This window comes from Amphiprion ocellaris, chromosome 4, assembly GCF_022539595.1.
Source record: "Amphiprion ocellaris isolate individual 3 ecotype Okinawa chromosome 4, ASM2253959v1, whole genome shotgun sequence".
NCBI classification, from domain to species: domain Eukaryota; kingdom Metazoa; phylum Chordata; class Actinopteri; family Pomacentridae; genus Amphiprion; species Amphiprion ocellaris.
Genome location: NC_072769.1, coordinates 5,127,573 through 5,151,310, shown reverse-complemented (window position 1 = coordinate 5,151,310; position 23,738 = coordinate 5,127,573). Strand labels below are relative to the sequence as shown.

Below are 23,738 nucleotides of genomic sequence, written 5' to 3'. Positions count from 1 at the left end.
GCAGCAGTGATGTCATGATGTATGTACCGGCTATATGTCGCTTTCTCTCTCCTCCGGTGAGTGCAGCTCGCTCGACCAGCCCGCCTACCGTCTCTCCTCTCGCGGCTCGTGCTGCAACCATCTGCCAATCGTGAACCGGCAGAGAGAGAGAGAGAGAGAGGGAGAGAGTAAGGGGGGGGGGGGGGGGGAGAGAGAGAGAGAGAGAGAGCACGAGCTGCTACCCTTACGGCGCGCGGGGCTCGTACATCGTCAGATATGTGAGTGGACGTGAAGCGGAGCGTCTCGCGCTGCACTACCACGGCAGGATGGCGGGAGGACGGCGGGGTCTCGTGGCCCCTCAGAACACGTTCTTGGAGAACATCGTTCGCCGGTCCAACGGTAAGACGCGGCCCGGTTCTCGCACCTGGATTTAAACGGTACCAGTGTGTCAGCTGTGCGGAACGTGTCGTGGCCCGGTTCGGCTGTTTGTCCAGCAGCAGCTCCACTGTGGAGGAACCTGCTCAGGTGTAGCTCATTGATTGTAGCTTCACCGGAATTCCTTCATTAGGCTCAACTTAGTGCATGACGACAATTAGACCACGAGAAACGGAAGAACTGGACATTTTAGAGGGAAGAGTCTGTGAGTAATTTTATTACGATAATATAGTAATTCCATTCTATTTAAAATATTTTCACTGGGAAACAAAAGATCCAATTCCAACAATTGGTCAAATGTTTTGCAGAAAATTTAAAGGCAGCTGTTTTGATAGTAGAACAACAGACAGTCCAGTCTTAACCTCCTGAGACCTGAGCTTTTGTTTGGTGTGCATTTTTAATTTTCCCGAGCTATTAGCGACTAGTAGGGCCTGATAAGTATAGAAACTAAGAACATTTGAACAGGAAATCGCTTTTGGAAAAACATGTTCATGAATCTGTTGTTCATCCGCCCAACGAGACATCTCTTGAACATTTTGAGGGGAAACTCTTCACACTTGGCAAAGACATTTACTTGGACTCAAAAATGAACTGATTGGATTTTGGTGGTCAAAGGCAATATAATCTCACACCAACTGTATGATACAATAAATTCACTGGTATGTAACATTGTTTAAAACTGTTTTAATGTCTAAACCTGGCTGTACAAAAACAAAATGCAAACAGTGCAACATTTGTTTACCTTTTTGTGACTTTTTTGAATTTTCCGTGGAACTGGGTGAAACTGGAAAATCAATGGGCCAGTTCACTTGAAACTAGGAACTAAGACTAGGAATGTCCTTTAGGTCAGTAGGAACAGTCTGTCATACTTATCGGCTTGTTTGAAATGCTGAGTAACCATTGCGTTCAGTTTGCAAGCAAAGTGCAGCCTTTCTCTCTGCAGTGCATTGGGTTTTTCAGGTTGACCACCTCTGGGAAATGTACAGTAGAAGTTGTGTGGACTGAGACATGGACTACTGGAGTGATCTGATGCATTTTGCCGTGTTGTGGAGGGTGTGCCTTCATTTTCTCTACGTGTTGGACATCAGTGTCGCACTTGATCAAGTATGCCTGATCCACTGTCATGTGACAAAACTCAAAAAGTCTGTGTCCTCAAACCAATACGTCCTAATTAACTTGGCTGTAGCTCCTTACTGTTACTAAAATGCCATATTAAATTACAAGTATTATCAAGCATAAATACACAAGTTTCAACCAAAAAAACTGACAAGATTTTGTACCTTGCCAACTTTTATCTTGGTGTCGGCTAGAGAAGGACTAGGCTGAAATGATAGACGTTTTTACATTGATCAGTGTATTCTGGTTTTGCGACCACTAGAGGACACAGAAAAGTGTCTACTATCGAGGATAATGAAGTATAAGGTGAATCCAAGGCAAACCCAAAATGAAATGTCGCATTGACGCAGGGTCATAGGAGGGTAAGACATTATGTTGGTTGTACATCCGCTCAACGAGACATCTCTTGAACATTTTGAGCGAAATTCTTCAAACTTAGCACAGACGTTTACTTGGACTCAAAAATGAACAGTTTAGATTTTGGTGGTCAAAGGCAATACAGTCTCACACCAAAATGTCCACACCAGAAAATGTTTCTCATTAAAGTATACAAAATTGTGAGATGCATTCGGTTTTAGGGTCGTTCTTTGCTGTGGCCCCATGTCCATGTCTCGTGAATGGGAGGTTTCACATCACATGACTTGCTTGTTTCTTTGATTTGGACCCTGGAGACTGTTCCAGGAGAATGTACTACCACTCTTTTTTGTATCATACTTACTAGTCTTTGTTGGGTTTTTAGCTGCTGTTTACTTTGTGGTGCTGTTTTTAGTCTTGTTCAGTCGCTGTTTGCTTTGGTTTCCACAAAAAAACCTACTTGGTTGAATGTTTGTTCAACCCAACCTAGTAAGTTTTAGGAAAAGATCATGGTTTATTGGTTGACATACACTTGTGCAAAAGCTTGCCACAAAACTGTGGTTGTTTTCTAGGTTGCTAGGGTGGCGAATCCTGCCACAAGAATAGTCCCTAAAGAAATGTTTTACGCTGTTGACCAATGTAGGTGTTCCATATTTTGCTGTGAGACTGGGCAGTCAAAGGCCAAGGTCACTATGGCCATAAAACAAGTTTTTGGCAGTTCACACATTAATTATGTCAATATTCCACACAAATGTCTAAAATGATTAAGTGATGTTTTTTTTATATCAAAAAGGTTTGAACAGAAATGTCAACATTTCTTGTTTCAAACTTGACAAATGTAAGGCTAGGATTTATTTATTTTTTTTATCTCTATGGCATTAAATTACACAGTAAAACACAATATTTAAAGACATCACTTTGGGCTGTAGAAAGTTTTTTTTTTTTAATCTTGGTGTTATCCCATTTGTACTCTTTAATTAGACAATTCTCTTCTAAAATAACTCTGTAGCTGATGGACTCCAGATTTTGTTTTATTTTGAAACTGCCATAAGTAAAGTGGTGAAAGTATTTGTTGTTATTGGGCTTCACTCATTACTGTAAGGGATAGCACCTAAGTGTAGCTAATCCAAGCAACACAAGGGGTAAATCACCCATGTCTAATCCTAGATAAGTACTGTATAATTACTCGCAAAATCAGTGACGAGTTCATCAGTATTCTAAGATTTTTATAAGAATTAATTGCTTATCTTGAGGTTGTGTAACTGTGAATTTAATGCATTTGTTTTGGAGTGTTTATCAGACAAAGCTCTTCAAAAATCAGTACATGGATACAGTTCTGCTATGAATTTTAACACGATCTGGAGGCTGACCTTCAAATAGCCATGTAATGGGCTGCTGAGCACTACCATATACATTTTTTTATATTTAAAAATGATTAAAATTTCTAATGTGAAAGTGTTTTCAGTGCTGCTCAGAGCAGTGACACATTAATATGTATCAGGATAGCAATTCTGTACTTGTATAAACAGCCATTTGAGTGACTTACTGGAAAGGTTTTTAGAAACAGTACTTGTTGGGGAGATTACCAACAGCAACTTTGTGAAAATGTCATATTAGTGTTAAAAATTACAGAAAACTAAATTACAAGAGTTTTTTTCTTACTTTGCTTTAGTGACATCTCTTCATACAAATAATTGTGGTTATGTTTGAGATGCCTGAATCCGTGGAAATAGTAGTTCTACTGTGCGTAAGGCAGTGAAACAATAAGCGCGATGAGGAATTGGGGACTGACAGAACTGGTCACAGGAGCCAACAGGCTAATTTATGGTAGCTCTGTTAGCTATGCTTCCTACACTGGAAGAAATAAAGTGAACACATCTATCAAAAAAAGACAGCAAAACTCTCTGGTTAGCCTTTATTTCTGTTCTGGTTCTTCAGTCTGCAGTGGCTCTTGAGATTGTTAAAATACGTCAACATTAGTTGAGTTCAGCTCCTTCAACTGAACAATTTTCCTTTTCAACTTTTCACTTTAGACATAATCACATAGATAGGTGTATACTGGTGTTTCCCTATACTGTTGTTTACGTGTGTCCATCTGTCTGTCTATCTATCTATCTATCTATCTATCTATCTATCTATCTATCTATCTATCTATCTATCTATCTATCTATCTATCTATCTATCTATCTATCTATCTATCTATCTATCTATCTATCTATCTATCTATCTATCTATCTGCACACCAAGGTTTGATTAGCGTTACCATTAAACTCTGTATGTATTAGTGTAATTCTGTCCTTTTCAAACAGTGTGTTCAACATCCATTAACCTTTTTGATTTTTTTTCTTGTTCTTACTGACAGTTGAAATTGTTGAATACATCATTTTTTTCTCTTTGTATTGGTGTTTAAATATTAAATATTGGCCTTACAAATACAAGAGTCATAGAAACCTGTATAATACACAAGGAATTCAGTAGTATGGATGTGAAATATTCACTTCCATTCAGTGTTATTTGTACAATGCCAGTTCACAACAAATGTCGTCTCATATCACTTCACATAGTGAGGTGAAACTCTTACAAATTTAAACAGAAACTCCACAAATGCAGTGTTTCCTTTGGATTCCCTTTGACCAAGCACTTGGCAACAGTGGGAAGGAAGTGCTTTTATAAGTACTGACACTTATGTTGGTTGCAAAATCCGAGTGCATTATGAGTTATGAACAGATAATGTAAACACTTAGGGTTTAAAATTAAAGTCATGACTTCATTTAAAATCAAGGAATTTTCACATCATTATGCTCCAGTGTTCCTCAACACGACTGCCACAGCTAGCAGAGCCAGGCAGACAGCTGCCTTTTTCTTCCCTGGATGGCTAAAGGGTGTGATTGTTTATTGACAGTTTGTGCAACAGTATGAGCAAGCTCTGCAGTGAATCTTAAATTCATCTCTTGACCAGTTGCACTTTGTGTCCCTCATTTTCTGCTTTGAATACATACAGTGTGCAATACTGTAACTACGCAGCTTCCTTCAGTGGTTTTAGTATCATACAACTCAGTAGGTTTGCAGACAAAACATATTCTAAAAAATGACTTTAAAATAAATTTCATTTCTTATGAGTCAGATATCTCAACAGGAAGTGACATTTGTGTTGATGTGAGAAAAAAAAACACATACTGTGACTGGGTGTATTGTCATAATGGAATACCCTGTTGCCAGCATGCCACTGTTCAGATTGTTTGCACCGATTGCTCTCCCTGCCGTTTGCTCTCTAGATCATAACAATGGACCCAACTCTTGTTACCAGTGATGATTCTCAACGTAAAGGGCCAGACAGGGATTCTTGCAGAATTTTGACACGATGATACTGCTTCTGCAGGTCCTTCGTGAAATTGCAAATTTGCACCTGCAAGTGATCACAAAAACAGTACCCAATGTTCATCATGCAAAATCACCCAGAACCCTGACTCACATCTGTTGCATCAGATCCACCCTGTATTTGTAAGCAGCAGGATCAGATTGGGAATCTTTTGGTTGTACTTTGTGTTTCATTGTCTTGCCTGAAATAACTGTCAGTCAGTTGGTCCACCACTTCTGTTTCAACAACTTTTGGATGGACTGTCATTAAAAATTGACTTAGACATTCATGTTCCCCTAAAGAGAAGCTATGATAACTTTGACAATTATTTGACTTTTCAGCTGCCGTCATTGTCAGATCAAAATTTTAGTGTGTCTGATACTTCAGTGTTCAAAAAGAATACGATTCCCATTGTCCTCAGGCAAATGCTACTTGTTATTACATACTAACAAGTGACCACTTAGAGGTTTCACAGTATGCTGTACATGCTGTGTATATCCTGAACACACACAAGGGTCAGATGACAACTGTTTATCGAAATACAGAAACATATTTATCTTTGTCAGACATATTTATCTGGTACAGTCATGTAGTCGCGTAAATGGCCAGCAGCATTAGAGAGCTCATGGATGTTGCACGAGTAGCTGCTGTTTCATTCAGTGCTGAACAATTAACTAACATGACATATTGCTGCTGAGACCAGTTCAGCTCAATTAATTAAATTACGCAGAATGAAATCAAGCCATAAACTCTTAACGAGCTGCCAGCGGCCCTGAGAGACTCTTTTGTTCATTATATTACACAATATGGAAAATTTGCCTTAATGGTGGAGCTGCAGGGTAGGTCACAGGGTCATCAAAATTATCTAAAAAAACAGTCACTGTGATAATTTGTCAGTCTTGTGCAGCCATGTCATGTACTCTGTTAGATTTTTTTTCTGGTCCGTGTCAGTATCCCTATATAATTAGTCACCAACAGAACTGTGTAATTAACAAACTAGAAAAGCACTTAGAAAGCGCAGCACTTCGCCAAGGCTGCTCAGTTGTATCATTTCCGATGGCTGAAATCTTTAAAAAATTTGAGGATCCAGACTATAAGCCGCATCACTGCCAAAATCGAATCAATTGGTCCTTGTGTCATTTCTGACCTTCCCTGAAAATGTAATCTAAATCCGTTAATCTGTTTTTGAATAATGTTGCTAACAGACAGACAAACCAACACCGATCGTCACATAACTCTGCTGAGGCTCCGCCTCCTTGGTGGAGTAATAATCACACCATTATGACAGTACAGAAATATGTCAGAGGAATTAATGAATAAGAAACCTTAAATTGAACTGGTGCATTGGTGAGTGTTATTTAGCTTTTTCCAGGATTAACATGCATTTCAATTGATTTTACGTATTTTGTCTTTTTCCTTATTCTTCATATTTGTGAGTGAGTGCGTATTTGTCACGGTGATTAGGGGGTGGACCCAAAGTGAGAACACACAGACAGGCAGAGACAGCTCAATAAACCGGGTTTATTAAAACAATAACAGCTCCACAATCACAACTGGGGAGTGCAAAAACTAAGGTGGGACTCACAAAAACAGGAAGGGAAGGGGGCTGGCAGGTTCCTGGAGACCGGCAAGTGGCCGGGTTAGGTGGTGCAGGCGAGGGGGTGTCCAGGTCCTTTACAGGTGGCAGGAGTGGGTCATATCGGCAGCTTCCACAGAGCAGGGCAGAACTACAAGGTGCAGTCAGCAGCATGCAGAAGCGGAGTTTAGGATCTGGCCCTGAGTTGAGTGGAGAGCCAGGCTTTATGCTGCTGGTGATGTGCTGCAGGTGTGTTTGAACATCAGCTGGCCTCCATCAGCGCTGATCACCAGTTGGCACACTAGGGCTTGGACCCGAATATCCTAATATACGGAGGAACGAACCGAATATTCGGTTCGTTCCTTCGTTCCTCCGTACATCTGTCCGTTGGACGTTACGGAGCGGACCAAATATTCGGATATTCGTCATTAATAGGGCCCAAATATCCGGAGACCAGAAACTGCTATTCGGGCCAGCCCTATGGCACACACAGCAATGGGGGAGGTACCGACAGCCCAAGGAGCACCAGAGAACAGGGAAGACAGAGGGGCAGAGGAGGTCACGGGAGATCAGGCAGGGGCAGGTGCAGGGACCAGGGAAGGGGGCCGTGACAGTATTCATTTTGAAAACAAATCTCCTCCCTGGATACATTACGTTGACATCTTGTCATGTATTTTGCATTGGAGCAGGCATGTAGTCAAAGTCCTTGGAGGTTTTTTTGAGCATGTTAAAGCCTGCAGGCTGCACTTCAGCGGCACCACACACAATAGTCTCCGCTCTGCTGGGATTTAATTCAGGCTTTTGTTTAAAAATGGATGCAGATGTGTGAAATAGTCAGGAAACCATACCTGAATTTCTAAATGTTACTCTTGATATTACAATAAAAATTGAGGAAAACTCTTAACTCTTTTGCAGATTTATACTATATATAACAGCTGCATTATGTGTACACTGAATGTATTCTTCATAAAGTACAACTCAACCAGCAATTAAATACAACCACCCAGCCATAACCTTTCAAAAGTTTGTGATATTTAGTTTTGTTCAGACTTTTGGGGAAAAATGTAAAAATGCTCATGTTATTGAAATCATAGTTAATGATGGACTATATTACAGGAGGTGTTTCTCTAAATCATAAAATTAGACTTTACATTAGTAATACTGCATTTCATTAGAATGCATGAGTGTACTTAATAAAATGACCAGTACTGTTTGCACTCATTCTTAGGTAGCTTAAAATCAGGATGTGGAACAAAAAGTAAATAACATGAAAATACATTTTTATTACATTTTGTTACACTCAGAGATGGCTTTTCTACAAAAATGACAGAATTGTGAGATTCATAGCTGAGTCTAAAGTCAGAAATATCTTTTAATGTAAAAGTCTGTAACAAGCAATACATTGGGTTCTCTATTCCTTTTGGATGTAAATACACTATATTGCTACAAGTAATCGCTCACCTGCCTTGACTCGCATATGAACATAAGTGACATCCCATTCCTAGTCCACAGGGTTCAATATGACGTTGGTCCACCCTTTGCAGCTATAACAGCTTCAACTCTTCTGGGAAGGCTGTCCACAATGTTTAGGAGTGTGTTTATGGGAATTTTTGACCATTCTTCCACAAGCGCATTTGTGAGGTCACACACTGATGTTGGACGAGAAGGCCTGGCTCTCAGTCTCCACTCTAATTCATCCCAAAGGTCTTCTGTTGGGTTGAGGTCAGGACTCTGTGCAGGCCAGTCAAGTTCATCCACACCAGACTCTGTCATCCATGTCTTTATGGACCTTGCTTTGTGCACTGGTGCACAGTCATGTTGGAAGAGGAAGGGGCAGCTCCAAACTGTTCCCACAAAGTTGGGAGCATGGAATTGTCCAAAATGTCTTGGTATGCTGAAGCATTCAGAGTTCCTTTCACTGGAACTAAGGGGCCAAGCCCAGCTCCTGAAAAACAACCCCACACCATAATCCCCCCTCCATCAAACTTTACACTTGGCACAATGCATTGATTTGCTCTCAGCTCTCGTAGGAGGCGGTCGCACTTTTCTTCGCTCTGCAGCTATCTCTGTTCCTCCCCATACCCTCATGTTTCCCTGCTTGCTGCATTTCTTCGTCTTCATCTCGTCTGTCTGACTTGGAGCGATCGCTTGGCACTGGACCTTCGAAACACCGATCATGGAATTGATTAACTGGTCTCTCAACGCAATTGACAAGATTGTCGCCACAAAGAGCACAGGCCTAGGGGAGCCTACCTGCCCGGATGGGAGTTTTGCCTCTGGTTACGTGATCGACGCCTGGGGGAAATGGAAGGGGATCATGTGCCTGGCACCCCTATCTGTGGAGGATGTTGAAGATGTTTATATATTCGGATTTATGATGACAGGCCTGCTGATAATTGGCTTGTTCACTGGCCTGAGCTTCTGGAAAATCAGGAAGACCGCAGACAGAAACGACGTCCAACTCTGCTGGTCTATGCAAACGATCGGATCACGGCTGCCAATGCTCGGTATGACGAACTCAATCGTAAGATGAACAATTTGCTTGGTGTGACTGTTGATTTGAGTCGCAGATTGGAAGCCATCAGGATGAGAATAACTACAGCTGGGGTCTAAAATTGTTGAAAGCAGTAGGGGAAAGGTGAAATTACTCCTCTCCTGCCTAAACATGAATATAACTGATTACATTCTGGAACAATAACAAACTCCTCTGGAAGTTTCATGGCCAAGAGAGAATTTCCCAACATTGGAGGTTTCATTTGGTACAACAAGCCTTTTTTTTTTCTTTTACCCTCTGCTATCCCTACCCAGATCCCAACATGTCCTTTTTCTTTTTTTCCTCAAGAAAGGTGCGCACAGCACTGCGCAGCAGCCGGAGCTGGCATTGGCAGGGCAGCTCAAATGAAATTTCGTTGTATATGAAAGTGTGCAATGACCAATAAAGATTGATTGATTGATTGAATTGAATGCAGTCCGACAAGTATGGTTCTCCTGGCAACCGCCAAACCCAGACTCGTCCATCGGAGTGCCAGATGGAGAAGCGTGATTCGTCACTCCAGAGAACGCTTCTCCACTGCTCTAGAGTCCAGTTGCGGCATGCTTTACACCGCTGCATCCGACGCTTTGCATTGCACTTGGTGATGTATGGCTTGGATGCAGCTGCTCGGCCATGGAAACCCATTCCATGAAGCTCTCTGCAGAAGCACTGTTCTTGAGCTAATCTGAAGGCCACATGAAGTTTGAAGGTCTGTAGCGATTGACTCTGCAGAAAGTTGGCGACCTCTTGGCACTATGCGCCTCAGCATCCGCTGACCCCCCTCCGTCAGTTTACGTGTCCTACCACTTGGTGACTGAGTTGCTGGCATTCCCACACACTTCCACTTTCTTATAATACAGCTGACAGTTGACTGTGGAATATTTAGGAGCGAGGAAATGTCACGACTGGATTTGTTGCACAGTTCCACGCTGGAATTCACTGAGCTCCTGAGAACGAGCCATTCTTTCACAAATGTTTGTAAAAGCAGTCTGCATGCGTAGGTGCTTGATTTTATACACCTGTGGCCATGGAAGTGATTGGAACACCTGATTCTGATTATTTGGATGGGTGAGCGAATACTTTTGGCAAAATGTCCAAAAACTGATTATATATAGTTACAAAGGTAGATGAAACACCTGCTAAATTACCCCTCAGTGGGGGTTGTAGATCCATCTACAACTGAAGAAGCCTCTTGAATGAGAGGTGAAACGTCTTCAAGGAACCTTCTTAAAGTCCAGTTGGATTGATTTAAACAACTTTGGATAACCATGACCTGGATGAATGAGAAACTACACGGACTGCCTGTAACATTGTTCAGCATGACCGGTTTGGTGATGAGTCAGTGATGGTCTGGGGAGGCATGTCCATGGAGGAACGCACAGACCTCTACAGGCTGGACAGCAGCACTCTGACTGCCATTAGGTATCGGGATGAAATCATTGGACCCATTGTCAGACCCCATGCTGGTGCAGTGGTCCTGGATTCCTTCTGGTGCACAACAATGCCCGGCCTCATTTGGCAAGAGTATGCAGGCAGTTCCTGGAGGAAGAAGGAATTGATACCATTGACTGGCCCCAATACTCACCTGACCTAAATCCAATAGAACACCTTTGGAACATTATGTTTTGGTCCATCCAACACCACCAGGTTGCTCCTCAGACTGTCCAGGAGCTCAGGGATGCCCTGGTCCAGTTCTGGGAGGAGATACCTCAGGACACCATCCATTGTCTCATTAAGAGCTTGTCCCGACATCGTCAGGCTGCAAAGAAGCACGTGGTGGCTGTACAAACTACTGAGTACCATTTTGAGTTGCTGCCAAGGAATTTCAGAAAGATGGACTAGCCTGCCACATCAGCTCTTCACTTTGACTTTTGGGGTGTCTTGAATTCAGCTCTCTGTAGGTTGCTAATTTTCATTACCATCAAGCGATGGTGGCATGTTTTTGTTCTTAACACATCCAGTCCATATCAATGTAGATATCCGCTTGTTATTTTTTCCCATTAAAATATGTTGTATTTTCAAAGTGTTATTTCATTTTTTTGAGCAGTGTATAATAATCCTTCAATGATGGTAGGGCCATGCCCCCCTCCCCCTCCGGCAGCAGCAGTGTTTGACTCTTGGTCTTTTTTTTTCCAAATGAATCGTGAGATGTGTTTGTTCCATTCCTTGAATTGTCTTTGGGGGATTTCTTTTGGTAGTGATAAGAAATTATATAATAGCCTAGGAAGGATATTCATTTTAACAGCTTATTCTACCACCAAAGTCAAGAGGGAGCAGGTCGCACCCACTGAGATCATCAAATATTCTTTTAGTGTTATAGGTATAGTTAATTTTAAATAATTGTGAGAGGTCCATAGATAAACTGATTCCAAGGCATTTAATGTAAGATGAATTCCAGTTTAATTTGTATTTTGTAGCAACCTCCTGTGTTGGTATATAGTTGAATGTCATTATCTGGGTTTTGTGTATGTTGAGGGCATATCCTGAATATTCCCCATAACTTTCAACGTTCTCGTGCTTATATAGTTTTCACTGTCGTGCCCAGTAATTACCGAATAGTCACAGATTGGACTTTAACCGGAGTGAAAGTGCATGGTTTGTAATAGACATGGACATTCAGCAGGGCAAAGGTACTATGTAAGGTAAACTTGACTCAAAATTGTATGAGTCGAATTGAAACACAAAGACATGAAAGCTACACTACCTGTCAAAAGTTTGTGATCACTCAGACAATTTCATGTTTTCCATGAGAAGTCACACTTTTATTCATGTGCTAACAGAATTGCACAAGGTTTTCTAATCATCAATTAGCCTTTCAACACCACTAGCTAACACAATGTAGCATTAGAACACAGGAGTGATGGTTGCTGGAAATGTTCCTCTGTATCCCTATAGAGATATTCCATTAAAATCAGCTGTTTCCAGCTAGAATAGTCATTTACTACATTAACAATGTCTAGACTGGATTTCTGATTAATGTATTGCTCTCTTCATTGAAAAAATGCTTTTCTTTCAAAAATAAGGACATTTCTAAATTGACCCAATTTTATGACTTACTCTTCCTGAAAATCTTTTAAGTTTTGTGTATTCTCCAGAGTCAGGGATAGTGTTTGTCAATTCATAAGTACACTGTAAACAAGGACTACAAATAGCTAATTCATCAGTTTCATTGGTGCCAGTTTGACAAATGAGAACAAATATGTTCCACAGAGAATACTATCTTTTCCTGGGTCCTGCTTTCCTGCTGTTTTTGTTTTTTTTTTCTGCAACAATAGTGAATTTCTAAGAAGCTTTTCTGTTAGTTATTTTATATCATTTACTCAGAAATGTTTTGTTTAGAAAAACAAAATTCCATACTATGCTAATTACAAAAAATATAAATGGCAATGAAAGAAAAATATGCAAGGACATCCCTCTAGAAAGGAGGAGTATAGGAGGAGCAGTCAGTACTCATAAAAACCGAAGGTAATTGCAGTTGTAATTATCCATCCATCCATTATCTATACACCGCTTAATCCTCACCAGGGTCGCGGGGGGTGCTGGAGCCTATCCCAGCTGACTCGGGCGAAGGCAGGGGACACCCCAGACAGGTCGCCAGTCTGTCGCAGGGCCACACACAAAGACAAACAAGCACTCTCACATTCACACCTACGGGCAATTTAGAATAATCAATTAACCTCAGCATATTTTTGGACTGTGGGAGGAAGCCGGAGTACCCGGAGAGAACCCACGCATGCACAGGGAGAACATGCAAACTCCATGCAGAAAGATCCCGGGAAAGCCGGGACGCGAACCAGGGACCTTCTTGCTGCAAGGCGAAAGTGCTAACCACTATGCCACTGTGCAGCCCCAGTTGTAATTATATTTAAAAAAAAAAAAAAAAAAAAAAAGGCAACGCTCTCCAGATGGTAATAAAAAGTGTTGCGTGGGTAATATTGAAATTAAACCTCTAGAGAATAGATCTAGTCCAAATGAGACTGTGCAGGTGAATAATGTTGCTTTAATTTGGGAGCTGCCTGACCAGACATTCAAGGATAACTTTCAGTACTTGACAGTATTTATGCTCAGTGTTGTGGGCACCTTTCAGTCAGCACCACAAACATACGCTGCTTAAGGTTGATGTCCAGCACTATCACTGAGAACACTCATTGGCATAGTGCAGTCACCATTCCCTTACTCTAACCTAAACTTAAATTTAATCAACTCTAAAACCTGTTCACATTCAAATTGTCCTTTAAAGTTGAAAGGACCAGCTTATATCGCCTTACAACAATGGTTTCAAAAGACGTGAGCAAACACTCCTACAGACAGATAAACCTTTCTTTACTGCTGTAAACCAGTGCAGTTGTGCTGCTGACAGACTGTGAATTGCCTTCAGCTGCTTATTCTTTTGTATCCAGGCTGATTATTAATCTCAAACACAGCGTGTTATCTAAAGCTTAAATACTGGTACCATAATATATAAGTCCTGGTCTAGTCATGACCACTTATATTTCTACTGCAGATAGACAGACAAGTAAGTAGAACAGAAAAAAAATAGGATTTTGTGTTATTTGTGCCAGGTCTGCCTTTTTTCAATTATTATTTTTTAAGTAATGTTCATTATTCTTTATTTGATCTTAATTTTAAGGACTGTTCATCAGTTGCTGGGAACTCAATAGTTTTCACTGAATTGTGCAAAAAAAAAAAACAATGTATATACTACTTTGAATGAAAATACAGTAACTTTGACTGTTCTTCTGTCCCAGCATTTAGCTTTGTGTCATGTAAAAGCATCTTATATTTAGATTTTTTTGTGGCGTTGTTATTCTTTTTGTGGTAATAAACAGCGATGTGTTGAGTTTGGAATTGTTGGTTGGATGTTTGAAAATTCCATTTGGGGTCTGGAAGCTGATGTTTTTTTGCCATTTGAATGAACTGTTGATTGCAGCCCCAATAAAATGCTCAGCCTTGTCATGTACAAAACGTTATCATAGTATTTCTATCATGTGATGACTTGACATAATACAGTTTCTAAAGTACTAATTTTTGTCATCAGATACCAATTTTGTGCTGGGGAATGCTCAGATTGTGGACTGGCCGATCGTCTACAGCAATGATGGGTTCTGTAAACTATCTGGTTACCATCGAGCAGAGGTCATGCAAAAGAGTAGCACCTGCAGGTACAACAGCACTGTCACACACTTTTGTTGTATTAGTGAGAGATGATGGTTGTCCTGAGTGTGTATCAAAGTTGCAAGGACTCTGTTCTCTCCTGCAGCTTCATGTACGGAGAGCTGACGGATAAGGAGATGAGTGAGAAGGTTCGTCAGACCTTTGAAAACTATGAGATGAACTCTTTTGAGATTCTGATGTACAAGAAAAACCGTGAGTACTTCAAAATGCTGTATGTGTCTTGTAGTCTGCATAAAATGTGTTTCTTTGACCTGAATCCCCTAAAACCCAGAAACCTAAGGATCCCAAGACCTCAAGACCCAGTTTATGTCCTAAACTGGGACACACCATGCTGACAGTTGGCGGCACTTCAGCCGCTTGAGCTCGTCAAATTTGGCAACATAGGCAGACAGCAAAAGAGAAAGCTATCTGATTGACCTTTCAGCAATGAATCAGCAATTTCACTCATTTAGTGCAGCTTCTCTTTTATGTCTTCTGCAAGTTTTTTTTCTATATGTATGGGCCAAAAATATGCAAAACTATGTGTGTTTGCCACCAAAATTACTCCAACCAACGAGGCGCGACTTTTACTAGACCTCTGAAGGTGTCCTGTGGTATCAGGTGCCAAGATGGTAGCAGTACACTCTAAGAAATTTCCCTGTAAATTTACAGTAAAGAGCTGGCAGCTAAAGTTGCCAGCAGCGCACTGTTATTTTACAGTAATCCTACCGTATTCTACAACAACAGTTTATTACTGTAAAAAATATTACGGTATTATGCTGTTTAGAGAGCTATTTCCTGGGGCTTTCAAAATGAAAGCCCCAGGAAATAGCATAGCATAGAAATGGCTCAGACAAGAGATGACTTTTCAACATTAAGCTTTTATTAAAGCCAACACTGTATCAAACATAGTTCAAAAACTGACTTATTTAACCCATTAAATTTTAGTAACATACAATCATTTCCTCATGCTGAACAGGTTCCCATTCTGCATGTTCTAGTTCAGGTACACTGAGTTTGGTTTCCATTTTTCCTGAACTGTAACAAAAGATTCCTATATATCACTTAAATTATTTAATACTGCATTGAACACATTCAGCAGCTAACAAATTTCAAGAAATTGAAGTCTTGCAAAATACAATCTATAAAAACAACTAATGATGTTTAACAGGTTGTCAACAATCTGTTTAAAAATTGCATATCACATTTCAGGTACCCTGCCTTTAGAATCAGTCTTTCATAACTCTTGATCATGTTCAATAAACACCAAGTCATGGAACAAACCTGGAACTTCAAAACTGAGACACCAGGACTGAAGTATTTTATACTGAACCAAACACAATACTGAGACTTGTTACCTTAGAATGACAGCATGAACATCTGGTTGCAGACAGGGCTTTTCCTTTGTGAAAGTGAGGTTCTGTGTGGAGAGGTTCTGTGGGTTTACATGAAGTCCCACTCAGAGTCCATCAGTCTTTTTATAAAGGTGACTACATGGGGATTTACAGTAGATGCCTTTTTCTGGAGCAGCTCCCCGACCTCTTGGACATCACCTTCTCCTGGCTGCCTTTGTTCCCCTCTCAGGGTTGATACCAAGGAAGCGCCTACAATGAAATGACAAAGAAAGAATATATTAGGTGTGTAGGCAAACATCCCTTAAACTCAATATGGAACTCTGTCACATTCATCAAAAAAAACCAAACAAACTAACAAAAAAAAAAAAACAGGAAACTAAAATTATTAAGCAAAACAGAGGCTTCCACTTATAACAGCTGTTTAGTTCAGTACACATTTAAATCTAATTTTTGCAGCCGTTTGCATAACAAGCAAGTTTACCTTTCCTAAGTGGAGAGAAAAGCAACATGACACATCCTACAAACCTTTTTAAAACTTGAAATTACCTAAATGGTGGAATGCAGACAAGTACATGTGGAGATCTGATAACAGATCAGTGGAGCATCACATTGTATAGTTGATCAAAAGTACATGAACAGAGACAGCTAACCTAACCTAGTTGGATCTGGTTGCTTAGAAATTCATTTTCCTGGTCTGGTTTAAAAGAAAGAGCCAAAGTTTTGTCCACTCTGCAGCCAAAGGAGAGTATGCTAGCTAGCTAGCTGCTAGCTAACAGTGTGGGAAACGTTAGCATTCATGCTAGCTGCTAGCTAACAGTGTGGGAAACGTTAGCATTCATGCTAGCTGCTAGCTAACAGTGTGGGAAACGTTAGCATTCATGCTAGCGACTCGTGGCTAACACCAAGCAGTAACTAACCTGGCTATATTTATGTTACTGTCAAAGAATAAAACATAAATAAAATAGAATGACAGAATTAAAAGTAAGGCTGACTTTTTAATAATCACAGTTACCTTGTTAAGTGAACCGGAGCAGGATGGATCAGCTACAGATGGTCCCTGCAGGTCTGAGGGCCGAAAATCGTCGTCCTCAGTTCTTCCTTTTCTCCACATCTTCCCTCAGTAATGAGTAAAATCACTGATACAGAATATTTTAAACCTATGTCGTCACTTCTTTGTGTTGGCTGTTTGCTAAATGTGGTGATGTGCAGGAAGATTTGCCGAGACGAGTAACAGTCAGACTGCAGCAACAGTCACACTCAAATCAACCCAAACCAGAAAAATACTGTAATCTGCTGTAAGATTGTACGGTAGCTTGCTGTTAATACTTTGTTCTTGAAAAAACACGTGAATTTACAGTATTCGGCAGTATTTACAAAGAACGGTATATTACTGTACAAAATATGCTGTATTTTTACAGTAATTTGTTACAGTGTAGATCCTTTAAATCCCTAAGTTGCAAGTTAGAACAGCTGTGAATCAGACTTTTTCCAACACATTCCTCAAACACTTTGTCGCCAATTCATGGCTAGTCCTTTTTTGGATTACCGTTGGTGTAGAGGCTAAGCCAATGCTTGAAGCCCCCAAGGTGCTTCAACAGGACTTAAAAAGTTGAAACGCCAACAAACTTTACTGCATCTGATGAAGAGAGCCCGAGACAAATGTTTGCATTCCAATAATCTGTGATTTTGTTGCGCTAAACAATTGTAGTCCAACATTCTTCATCTAAAACAAACAATTCATCATTACCGACTTCTTCAGCAGTCAGAACTGTTTTACCTTCCGGGTGCAACACCTGCCTGGACTAAGATTGGTTACTACTTATAACATTGCGCTCAGCTGACTCCTACAGCTAGTATGTACTCACCACTGTTGACTTGGAGAACCGCACCCCAGGATTTCGGAGATGCTCCGACCCAGTCATCTGGCCAAAATGAGTGACTCAGGTCTTTATGCCTGCCAATTTCTTTCACAGCTATCACACCATTGTTATGAGATAATGAACACAATGAATATAGTCACTTTTTCTGTGTGTGGAAATAATGCTTTTGCTCATTGTTATATATAGCCCTTCTATTCAAAGCACTGTACGTTTTGCAACTCATTCACCTGTTCTTCCACTTATCTGCTAGTGGTTGTGAGATACCATTCAAGGTGCTGGTCTGACCTTTGGGAGCTGTTTGAGGGTAAATTTAGGACACATGGACATGTGGACAGATGTTTTGGTGACACTGGTAATTTCATTGATGCCCTCCCAGATAATATTTTTCATGTATATACAAAAAATCTGTGACATTATCATCCCCACTGTTTCAGTTGTATATTCACTGTATTACTTGTCTGTATACATGACATTTATGTCATATCTGTCTGTCTTGGAAGAGATACCGCTCTTATTTTGCTCATCCGGAGGCTTCCTCCATTTTTTCCAGTTCAAAGAGTTTTGGGGGACTTTAGAGACAGAGGGTGTTACAAGCTGCTGAGTGTTTAGCCCCTTTAGGAGAATAGTGATATTGGGCTGTATAAATATAACTGACTTCACAAGTATTTTTGGGTCTATCTGGTGGCAGCATAGCAGCAAAAACACTCTGGACTGGGGGCTCTTCATGTCATTTTATCTTTTTCTCTTTTGTTGACAAGTCTGTAGATTGGGGTTTGGATGAATGGGTGGGTCTCATGTTGGGATACGATCAGTTAATAGTGTTTTTCTGGTTAAATACAAAATTTCAGACTGTGAAGAGCTAAACCTTGCTTCTAAAGTGTCATCATTACCTCTGATCTTACCTGTACTGCATTTTTTTTGGCCTTTTGGAGGTAGCATAAAACATATTGTGAACTCAACATTGACATGTGACCTTCAAGTTGATACGTTGAATTTGGTTATAAACTGTTGTTTATTAACACACAAAGTTACAGAGTGACATAATTTATTTGCAGTCATGTTTGTATCCACCTGATGAATCCAAGTCTAAAATTCACCCTCTTTTATCTCTGTCTTTGGTCTCCACAACTACTGAAGGCTCGTTAGCTCCTAAGTACCTATGCACCTTAAGGATTGCACTTTTTTAATTTCGTTGTACTGGTACATTGACAATAAAGGAAGTCTGTTATATTCTAAGTACACCACTGGCATCAGGTAGTGTCCAGCTGTGCTATGAGAGCCCCGAGAGTGAAACGAAACAGTACAGTTTTGGGCTGGACACAATGTTGCCAGATGTAATATTACTAATCAATTGTGCAAAGACTCCAGAAATACTTTGTTTCAATGGAGTCTATTGTATATTCAAAATCTATCTTTAAAGATTTGTTTCAGTATAAATCCCAGGAAATACTTGAAGCTCTGTGATGTGTTGACACTTCTTGAAGAAATGTTTCACACCATCAATGCTACTTTAATACCCAGAATAAATTAAGCACTAAAGTTACACAGTCCAAAACTCCAGTCAATGTTACTGGAGTATTTTAAGTTTTATACCCTTGATATTATCACTGATTATTTTTGTGAGAAACATCACACTGATTTTTGTTCTTCTTTATGCTGCAGGGATGCCAGTGTGGTTTTTCGTAAAGATTGCTCCAATCAGAAACGAGCAGGACAAAGTTGTCCTGTTCCTCTGCACCTTCAGTGACATCACCGCCTTCAAGCAACCAATCGAGGATGACTCTTCGAAAGGTGGGCCATGTTCCTAAATTCAGGGTAGCAGACTCTGGTCACTCCATTACTGCTTTTATTGCAGAGTGCGTTTTTGTTTCTGAGATGAACTGACTCAGGTTTGGTTAAAGACGGAGAAGAAGCTTACACAGTTCATTTAGAAAGAGAAGTCATTAGAGCCTTAACCGGTAATCACTAGCATTGATAGATGTTGTGAGACAATCATTCCACATCAAAACATGTTTTAAAATAAAGCAAACACATAGCTGTTTTCACCTATGTTGCTTTAGTGATCTATGTATTGGAGACTTGCATACAGAAAATAGTATTAGTAGCAACAACTTAACTTGTATCACACCTTTTGATGCAAAGATGCAGCTCAGTCTTTCAGAAACCACATGAAATCTATTGTTGAGCCAAAACCAAAAATGAAATTTGCAACAATAAAGAAAACGTGTGATGCAAATAAACTGCTAGAATATAATGAAGGCTGGGATTACTCCAGTATAAAGCCAGATTTAAAAGATACGTATTTGATTTCTTTAAAAAATACCAAGGGACTTGGCTGTTCTCAGACAGAAACAGAAACAGCAGATTTCTGTTGGACAATAGGAGAGGCCTCTGAAGACAACATAGTGGAAGGTCTGAGAGTTCTTTGCCATCTATCTACATTTGATGCCACAATTAGAATCTCTGTTTTCTCTACATATACTTCAAGAAAGACAAAAATAAAACTGAGTAGACCTGCAACAGTTAGTTGAGATTTAATTGGAAACTATTTTCACAATTAAATAAAGGTTAACAATTTTTTCCTAATAAAAAAAGGCCAACTTTTTGCTGTTTGTAACTTCTCAGTGTGAGGATTTGATGCTTTTTCTTTGCAGCAAGTATCTTTGACAAAAACTGATCAGAAAACTCTATAGCCTGATTTTTTTAGCTTATATGATTGGCAATAGGTCCATATAATGATATGAATTATGTTTTTTAATTTATTTTTTCAAGCAGGCGAAAGAATATAACTAAAACTGTCACACAACCAAAGGAATGACACATAATGTCACTTTACTGAATTCATTGTCCATGTCACCATGAAAATAATTCGATTTTTATTGCTAGATAATTTGTTCACAAGATAATCAGGGTTTTTGTGCGTAGCATAAAAGCCTTCTATACAATATGAGAGACAGCCTACTTATTGCTTTGAACAATGTTTTTATGTTATTTTTTCTGTCTCACAAGCCAGGCAAATACAGCTAAGCAACATGTTTATTTAACAGAATATGCACTTGTAGTTATAGTCTGATTTACTAGTGCCCTAATAATTTGGGAGTGGCATTGATATGGCTGTTAAAATCCAAAAAGTCTTTGCACTCTGCTTTAGCTGTGGCAGCAGTGTTCCTTTCAGTCTGTATTATGAGTTTAAAATCTTTGTATTTCTCTAATATTGTGGTCTGTTTCTAAAATATGCCACTCTGATACCAGTAGACCTATACATGTCTGTGATTGGTCATCTGTTGCCAACTCCACCTCTCTGTTGTGAACGCGCTCAGAGATAGATTTACAAGCCCTGGGTTGATTTACCAAGATGATGACCAGCATCACAAGACAAATAAACCTGATTGCAGTTGTGAAGTGAAGGGAGATAACGAAAACATGGCCTGGGTATGTTGAACTCGCTTCGTACTACAGGTTCTCTTGAAAGTCTGCTGTAGTGCTTTGTCAGTGATACGCCCTGTAGGCCAGTTACACATTGGTTTGTCAGAATTGAACATCGTATTAACCCAATGTATAATCCGTTTAAATGTCAATCAAAGGAAATTTTGGGAACACTTGATGTAACACGAACATAAATAATACATTTTAAGTTTTTGTACATTATGTAATGTCCAGAGGTAGTATAGTTAAACAGAATTACATGATTATTTCTGATGGTAAGTTTAACCTTGGTAGTTTTAATATGTGGATGGTCGAAAAATAAGTTGACTGTAGTTAGTTAGTTAGCTTCAGATTTCACAGATGTGTGATGTTTGCTGAGTTTTCAGTCTCTCTTGATGCTGTCATTATGTCTCATTGGCAGGGTGGGGTAAATTTGCCCGTCTGACTCGTGCATTAACCAGCAGTCGAGGAGTTCTTCAGCAGCTTGCTCCGGCTGTCCATAAAGGAGAGAACGTCCACAAACATTCACGGCTGGCAGAGGTCAGAACCTTTACATGTTCAACAAAAAGCCTTTCTCCTTATGGTGCATAAAATGAGTTTGTGCTGTTTACTGTGTTAACGGACATCTACTATACACATGTTAAAATGACACAACAAAGCAGTCAATGTTGTGTCAGTCGTAAAGTAGCCCCACTGGGAACCCTTTCATCCAGTTTGAGGTCACATGAAGCTTAAGTAGTCACAGTCTCTGCACAACACTCTTGTCTCTACCTAATTTATCTACAGCGTTACTTTTCGAGTTGTTGGGACTGTTGAACTGTCTCTTGCTAGGGCAATGAAGGATCACTCATCTCTCCTTTCTGTGTGACTTTTAATACTAAAGAAATTCAAAGATGTTTGTAAATGTTGGTGTACCCAGTAGGGCTGGCCTGAATAGCAGTTTCGGGGCTCCGGATATTCGGCCCCGATTAATGACGAATATTTGAATATTCGAAATCAGAATATTAGGATGGGTTCATATCGTAACGTCCGACGTTGGGCGAATTGATGAGACGAATACTAATCGCGTGACATCGTCCGAATATTTGGATCTCAAATTAAATATTCGGATACCACCGTCAGGACAGAATATTCGGATATTCGGGTCCAGCCCTACTACCCAGCTGCTCTCCTGTAAAATGAAATTTTGCCTTTAAATGTACACTTATCTGAATCTGTAAATCTGTTTTATTTTTGCTGACTAGCAGCAATGGCAGGTTCTTGTCCAAAAAGTGGAAACTTCGGCTTTTGTAGCCTGTATGCAAATGTGTAATTTGGAATGCTTGCATTTGTGTACATTTTTTCCCAGATATTTTATATTTATGCAATAGAAACTCCCTTCAGGTGGCCTCACCCGAGTCCCCAGTTACCTCAGCGCCAACTGAAAGACTGCTCCTGTTTCTTTTAGACTTCATAACAGATGACCCACTCCAGCCTCCAGGAGCTGAGCTGATGGTTGAACCTGATGTATTATGAATGACTGCACTTCTCTTAGGAACACTGGAGAAACTGACTGACCCTTTAAAGTAATCGTCTTTAATGCAGTATGACATAAGACAGAACAGATATGACAGTATAAGAAGATTCTGTTGAATACTCGTGTTTTGTTTCCTCGTGAGATAAGAGGTGCTGTTATTGAGCTCCTTTAAATTGATCTGAAATGATGCCAACAGCATCAACAGCTGAACGCACCTCTGCCATCCTGTTATTTGTCAGACAAAAGTGTTCAGATGGGCTGATAGAACATTGAAGTAGTTCCTGTTTACTGATGGCCTGCTTTCAGACTGAGACAACCACACTTATTAAAAATGGAGGTTGGCCCTGTTTCTTCCTGAATATTCTGTCATCCATGGGTCACCAGAACTCCTCTGGATTCTTGTACACACTGAAAAAATTGATTTTTCACTGATTAGATGTTCAGAAATATCTCACTCTGGAAATATTAAATTGAAGTTATAGCTTACGTGATGTGACATAATAAACAGACCATGTGGCAGGATTAGATATTTCAGAAACTGAGTAAATACCTCATCTTGGAAATGGACAGGTTTTTGAAATGTTGGAGCACTGCAACGTTATGATAAAGTCATTTTGGACCAAACGTCACCTATTAAGAGTTATATGCTGGTATGAGGTACAATGAAGGAATTCAGGGACTGTTTGTGTTGCACATGCAATTGTGATTTAGAAGCTGTCAAGGACAGATTATCTTGCACTATTACGTAAGTTTTCTTATGAAAGAGAGGGGTTTTGGCTTGTCCATATCAAGTTTGATCAAGCAAATGTTGTGTATACACTGCTAATAAAGGAAAAGAGATATTTTGTTTGAGACTCACTGCAAAGACCTGCGTGGTGAGTGTCACAGGACTAATGGGCCATAGAATGATAATATTTGTTTTCTTTTTACTTTCTCTTTAGCTGGACAGTGAATAACCTATGACAAACAACTTTAATACAGAAACTTGACAGTAATTTAGTCTGAAGAGATACTTGGTTATGTTATCAGTTTACTTGTGCCACTGTTGTCATAGTT

The 23,738-nt window shown here is 39.9% G+C and overlaps 1 protein-coding gene across 3 annotated transcripts in view; it reads left to right on the top strand.

Moving 5' to 3' along the window:
* The first annotated feature begins 205 nt into the window (after positions 1 to 205).
* kcnh1b (potassium voltage-gated channel, subfamily H (eag-related), member 1b) overlaps positions 206 to 23,738 on the top strand; it is an 89,808-nt gene continuing 66,275 nt past the window's right edge. For 2 of the 3 annotated variants that reach the window (XM_023287918.3, XM_055009847.1), the window contains exons 1-5: positions 206 to 378; positions 14,390 to 14,513; positions 14,612 to 14,718; positions 19,403 to 19,531; positions 21,588 to 21,706. In XM_023287918.3, coding sequence (XP_023143686.1) covers positions 306 to 378; positions 14,390 to 14,513; positions 14,612 to 14,718; positions 19,403 to 19,531; positions 21,588 to 21,706 — 552 coding nt within the window. In that variant the 5' untranslated portion in view covers positions 206 to 305. The remainder of the gene's footprint in view (positions 379 to 14,389; positions 14,514 to 14,611; positions 14,719 to 19,402; positions 19,532 to 21,587; positions 21,707 to 23,738) is intronic. The other variant, XM_055009846.1, reaches the window with a different exon arrangement.